Raw genomic sequence first — 6,368 nt, 5'->3', positions numbered from 1 at the left:
GTATATTATATATAGTGCGTATATTATATATAGTGCGTATATTATATATAGTGCGTATATTATATATAGTGCGTATATTATATATAGTGTGTATATTATATATAGTGTGTATATTATATATATTGTTGTTGCTGTTAAGAGTCATTGAATCCATTCTGACTGATAACAACCCTGTTTTTCTAAGGTGTGGCTGTTGGGTTTGAACTTCCAACTTTGTGGTTAGCAGTTTAATGCATATGCAACAGCACCACAGGTGTGTCTATGTGTGTGCATAAAATCCAAACCAAACCCCTTGCCGTCCGTCGACTGTGGCTCGTGGGACAGGAGATTGGCACGACATCTGCAACAGTGGGCTCAGACACAGGAAGTACTGTGGCTGTGGTACAGGGCTAGGCAGCGTTATTGATTCTGGGTTTAGGGCTCAGGTAGGTGAAAGATAGTAAGATGAAGATTAGAAAGAAACAGAGTTTGGTCAGACTGTGGTGTAAACACACATGTAATACGATTTAGCTGTAAAAGGAGATAAGTTCTAACATGCTACAACATGAATGAACCTTGAAAAGATGCTAAGTGAAATAAGAGGAACACAAAAGGACCGATAATGCATAATTCCACTTCTATGAGCTATCTAGAAAAGACAGAGTCATAGAGACAGAGAGTAGATTAGAGGTTACCAGGGTCTTCAGGTGGGGAATACAGAGCCACTGCCTAAGGGATACTGAGTTTTTGTTGGAGTGATGAAAAGTTTTAGAAACAGATGATGGAGAAGATTGCACACTGTTATGAATGTAATTAATGCCATTCAATTATACACTCAAAATGGCTAAAATTTAAAATTTCATCTTCCATCTATTTTACTACAATGAAAATGAACACAGTTTAGAAAGGACAGGCTAGTCCTCTTTGTCAATATAATCAAAGCCTTAAAAATACTACCAATTACTGACAAGTCAGCTTGGACATATGGCGACCCTTTCTTTGTGTATCAGAGTAGCACTGTGCACTGTGCACGGTGGGGTTTTCAGCCACTGCTTTTTCATATGTAGATCACCAGGCCATTCTTCCAAGGCAGCTCTAGGTGGATTTGAACGTCCAACCTCTCAAATAGTAGCTAAGCCCATTAATCAGTTGCACCCTTCAAGAGTGCTCTAAAATACTACGTGTCTGTAAACTGAAAGGGGGCACTATGGATGCGAGTGGATTTTGTGGGCTACACCTCTCTGCCTTTGGACAAGTGGTGGCCACCCAAGTTGTGTGACAAGGAAGGTGAGGTTTCAACAGCTGTCACTGAACTTGAAAAGGATTGACTAATATGACAAAGTCTTTTCACAGAGAACAGAAATCAACGAAGATGACTGACAGCGAAGTAAACATTTTTGAACTAGAGTAATTAGGAATATATTAGCAATTAAAATAAACTTATTATCATTAGCAAAATTGGCAGCTACTTACAATTTCTCCAGGGACTTCATTTCAATGTTATCTCAGTAGTTGATACTTAGGGTGGTTGAGTGTTTTCAGAGACATAGTTTGCATTTTGGGGACCTCATTTACTATATCCCCATCCATAGTTCAGAAAGCTCTGTCTCAAGTGATTATGGGTGGGTCCTAAGTTTTTCAGCAGCTGGATCCACATATTCTGACACTAAAATCGAACAGGCTTGCTGTCTACCCAATATTCAGAGAAAATTCAAATGAATAGATAAACATTTTAGAGTTTTTATTTATTTCCTTTTTTTTTTTTCCAGACCTTCAGTGCCTGGTTGTGTACTAGCAACTGCCAGAAAAGGAAAAAACTCCTGAGCTCGAAGCAGATGACAAATCAAAGGGAAATGTGGAAACCCCCCTTCCAGATCAGTAGCATCTGCCTTCAGTGGGAACGTGGGATGATGGGTAAGGCTTTGCACAGATACAAGGACAAGACTGAACGCCACATATGCGTCAGCCTTTGGCTGCTGCTCTTTTCTCCCCTGATGGAGAAGACATCTTTTAGCATTGTTGTTGTTAAGTGCAGTCAAGTTGATTCCTACTCACAGTGGCCCTGTATGGAGTTTCCAAGAAGCAGCTGATGCGTTTGAACAGCTGACCTTGTGGCAGTTCAATGCTGATCCTACAGCGCCACACCAAAAGTCTCTTTTAACGTGGTGGTTGTTGGTGGTAATGTGCTATGGGCATCCAATTTGGATCCTCATCTAAAAAATGGGGATAATTATTGTTGTTGTTGTCAAGTGCTGTCGAGTTGGTTCTGACCCATAGTGACCCTGTATAGGGTTTCTGAGGAGTGGCGGGTGAGCTTGAACCACTGACCTTGTGGTTCAAATTGACCTTGCGGTCCAGTGCATTATACTGCAGTGCCACACCAGGATAATTGTTGTTGCTAAGTGCCATCAAGTTGGTTCTGACCCATAGCAACCCTGTATAGGGTCTCTGGGGAGCTACTGGTGGATTTGAACCACTGACCTTGTGGTTCAAACTGACCTTGCGGTCCAAGATAATAATTGCTGTTGTTGTTGTTAAGTGTCATTGAGTCGTATAGGGTTTCCAAGGAGCAGTTGCTGAACTTGAACTGCCAACCTTGCAGTTGAAACCGACCTTACAGTCCAGTGCATTGACCCGCAGTGCCGTTCCTGGACTCCAAGGCAATAATAGTATTCACTAATGCTGTCACCCTCTATGGGGGAGGTTATTGGCTATTTTTTCAAAATATAAATAGTTGACCTTTAATGAGTGCTTCTTACATGTCAAATACTCTTCCAAGGGCTTTCCATGTATAATCTCAATTACTCTTCACAATGCCAACATACGAAAACCAAAACCAAGTCCATTGTCCTCGTGCTGGTTCAGATTGCTAACCACCTCTGATACCAAGTAGGACTGGTTCTTAGCTTTTCTGAGACTGTAACTCTTACTGGAACAGACCACCTCGTCTTTCTTCTATGGAGTATCGGGTAGCTTTGAACTGCTGACCTTTTGGTTAGCACTCCAACTGGGCCACTGGACATCTTTTAGCATATGGTCGTACCCACCCTCTGCCATTGAGTCTATTCTGACCCATAGTGACCCTATGTAAGTTCTATGAGGTTGTAAATTTTTGTGGGAGCAGAACGCATCATCTTTCTTAGAATATGGAAGGCACTCAATAAATAATTGCTGATGGAAGGGAGGAAGGAAAAAAGAAGGGGGAGGAAGAAGGGAGGAAGGAAAGAAGGAAAAATGGAGACTGTGGAGGTGCTGGCAATAAACTTGGAAGCTTGATTTACTGTCTTAAAGTTGCAGTGAAGAAAGTATTCTCAAGGAAAATGATTACACAGAACAGTGGGGTAGCCACCACAATATTGGTTACACATCATGAAAATGTAACAATGAAAATAACAAGGATTAAGCAACTTTCTAGGTCAATGTCCCTGGGATTTATCCAACACCATGTAGGAGGGTAGTTTTGCAAAACTACCCTCCTACATGGTGTTGGATAAATTTCTGAAGACCCACATCAAAATTCACTTCTATTTACATAGACAAAATACTGCCACAGTTGTTCAGGAAGCACCACCCAGCTTGAGTCTATTTTGAATAATGATTTGCATAAAGAGATACAGACCTGGGCTCTCTAAATGATGACAAGTGAAATGAGTTTTACTCTCCTGGGAGTTGTCACATTGTGATGCATGTTCTAATTTTCCTGCCTGTCAATGGGGTGTGATAAACACAGAACATGGTACACCTGTCCTTCATCCATCCAGGTCCCCTGTGTCTGAGATGCACAGTGGTTGTGGTGTGGGGTTAAAGAAGGGCACTGCGTAATCGACTCATGGCAAACGATGATTTCCCTGACTTCACATCCCAGGTTCTTCCCTGTTTCAATCAAGTGGAGTTCCAATCTGCCAAGATCTCGCCTCTGGTCTACACTGTTTAAAGAAAGTCCCAAGGCAAGGAACTGCCTGAGGAACTGCCCGGAAGCCAGAAGAAAAGGACAACCTTGCTGAGCAGCCCCATAAAGCCAAACAAACCAAACAGATTTTGTCCTGTTGATTCTTACTCCCAGTGACCTCATTATAAGGTTCTCCGCAGTCCTAGTGTGTGGCTGGAGCATTAGCACTAGACTGCTAACTGCAAGATTGGCAATTAAAACCCACTAGCCACTCCTCCAAAATCCTTTTCAATGCTGTTGAACCCACAACACTCAACAATGACAACAACAGGTTTTCTTGGCTGCAGTCTTAAAGGAAACACACTGACACATCTTTATTCTGTTGCTCCACTGGGTGAGGCTGAACCAGTAACCTTCAAGCTAGAAGTTGAACTCAGTTTCCACCACAACCTTAAAATGTGGGCATCCCTGTGATGATTCTCCTTAAGTCAGAATATGTGGTTCTTATATCCAAGATGACCAAGGTCTTAGAGAGACTAACTGACTTATTCATTCAATCAATATTGTTGGGCACCTATGTTGTTGTTGTTTGGTGCCATAGAGTTGGAACTGACTCATAGCGACCCCATGCACAGCAGAATGAAACAATGTCCGATCTTGGACCAACCTTACTACCGCTGCCACGCTTGTGTCCATCAATGCTGCCACCTGGCCAATCCATCTCGTTGGGAGTCTTCCTCTTTTTCTCTGACCCTCCATCTTACCAAGCATGGTATCTTTCTCCAATGACTTCCCTCCTGACAATATGTCCAAAGCATGAGAGACAAAATTTGGCCATATTGGCCTCTAAGGAGCACTCCGGCTGCAATTCTTCCAAACAGATCTATTGGTTCTTTTGGCAGCCCATGGCACTTTCAGTATTCTCCTCCAACACCACAACTCAAAGGCATCAATTCTTCTATGATCTTCCTTATTAACTGTCCAGCTTTTGCATGCATATGAGGTTATTGAAAATACCATGGCTTGGGTCAGGCGCACCTTAGTCCTCAAGGTGACATCTTTGCTCTTCAACACTTTATAAAATTCCTGTGCAGCAGATTTGCCTAATGCAATACATCGTCTGATCTCTTGACTGCTGGTTCCGTGAGTGTTGATAGTTGATCCAAGAAGAATGAAGTCCTTGACAACTTCAATCCTTTCTCCAATGATAAGAATGTTGTTTATTGGTCCAGTGGTGAGGATTTTTGTTTTCTTGACATTGAGATGCAATCCATATTGAAAGCTGTGTTGTTGTTAGGTGCCATCAAGTCAGTTCTGACGCACAGCAACCCTATGAACAACAAAACGAAACCCTGACTGGTCCTGTGCCATCCTCACAATTGTTGTTACGTTTCAGTCCATTGTTGCTGTGACTTTGTCAATCCATCTCATTGGGGGATGGGGTTCTTCTTTTCATTGACCATCTACTTTGCCAAGCATGACATCCTTTTCTACCTATGAGTGTCAAGAATTATGCTATTCTAAAAGCTAGGATTCAAAGATGAAAATACCTCCCTCAAATAGCTCTCACTCTAGAATAGGAGGAAATTGAGATAGGTTTAGGCACAGAATTCTGGCTCCACCACTTCCTATAAAACACTGTCACTAGGCCTTAGTTTATTTATCTTTAGTATGTATGTGATAAATGACTTGTCTCCAAGGGTTGCGCTCCATTTGATAAGCACTGGACGGTGAACCAAATGCTCGGCAGTTCGAGTCCACCAGACACTACATAGGAGAAAGATGAGACTTTCTGAAGCTGTAAAGATTTTAAAAGCCTCAGAAATGCGTTGGTATCCACTCCATTGCACTAACAACAATAAGGGTTGCTGTGAGACTTCAGACTCTAAGAGCAGTTGGTCAATGTTGAGCATACCATATTTAAAAGCAGTTTAGAAATTTTTATGCCAAAACCTCCTTTGCTTGTTCAATTATGAATGAATGGATCTGCAGGAAAGATGGAAGCTTCTTTGACAACTATTGTTCAAGAGTAAGCTGGTCTCTGGACCAGGATAGAAACTCACACCTGGGCTGCAATAGCTTTTGAGAATTTTCTGGAGTACAGAGCTCCAGGCCTCATTCTGTTTCTTCTGATTCAAAGGCTGCGGGGACCTTTCACACTGGGCCTGACCCCCGGACTCCTCCCTCTGTTACTTTAAAAGCTAACTGGGATACTCCCTAGCCACGATTAGAAGTGCCTAAGTCAAGCAAGTCCACGCAAAGGAATATTTGCTAACCTAAGGTCAGTCCTGGTGTGGCTGTGTGGGTTAATGTGTCAGACTGTAAAGTCGTTTGAACTGCAAGTTCTGAGGTTCAAGCTCACCAACGGCTCCTTGGAGACCCTATACAGGGTCGCTATGGGTTGGAATCCACTGGATGGCACTTAACAACAACAAGGTCACACTGCTAGTAAATGGAGTGGTGGCTATATCCGTAAGGGCGATCAAACCAAGAGGCACTT

The 6,368-nt window shown here is 42.4% G+C and overlaps 1 protein-coding gene across 1 annotated transcript in view; it reads left to right on the top strand.

Moving 5' to 3' along the window:
• The first annotated feature begins 1,190 nt into the window (after positions 1-1,190).
• The window catches only part of LRRC6 (leucine rich repeat containing 6), a 129,714-nt gene continuing 124,536 nt past the window's right edge, over positions 1,191-6,368 (top strand). Inside the window, exon 1 of the mRNA XM_006830843.1 lies at positions 1,191-1,266. Within this exon, the coding sequence (XP_006830906.1) occupies positions 1,191-1,266 (76 nt within the window). The remainder of the gene's footprint in view (positions 1,267-6,368) is intronic.

Source organism: Chrysochloris asiatica, unplaced genomic scaffold (assembly GCF_000296735.1).
Source record: "Chrysochloris asiatica unplaced genomic scaffold, ChrAsi1.0 scaffold00001, whole genome shotgun sequence".
Classification (NCBI taxonomy): Eukaryota; Metazoa; Chordata; class Mammalia; order Afrosoricida; family Chrysochloridae; genus Chrysochloris; species Chrysochloris asiatica.
The sequence above is the reverse complement of the archived record's forward strand: the minus strand, read 5'-3'. Positions and strand labels throughout refer to the sequence as shown.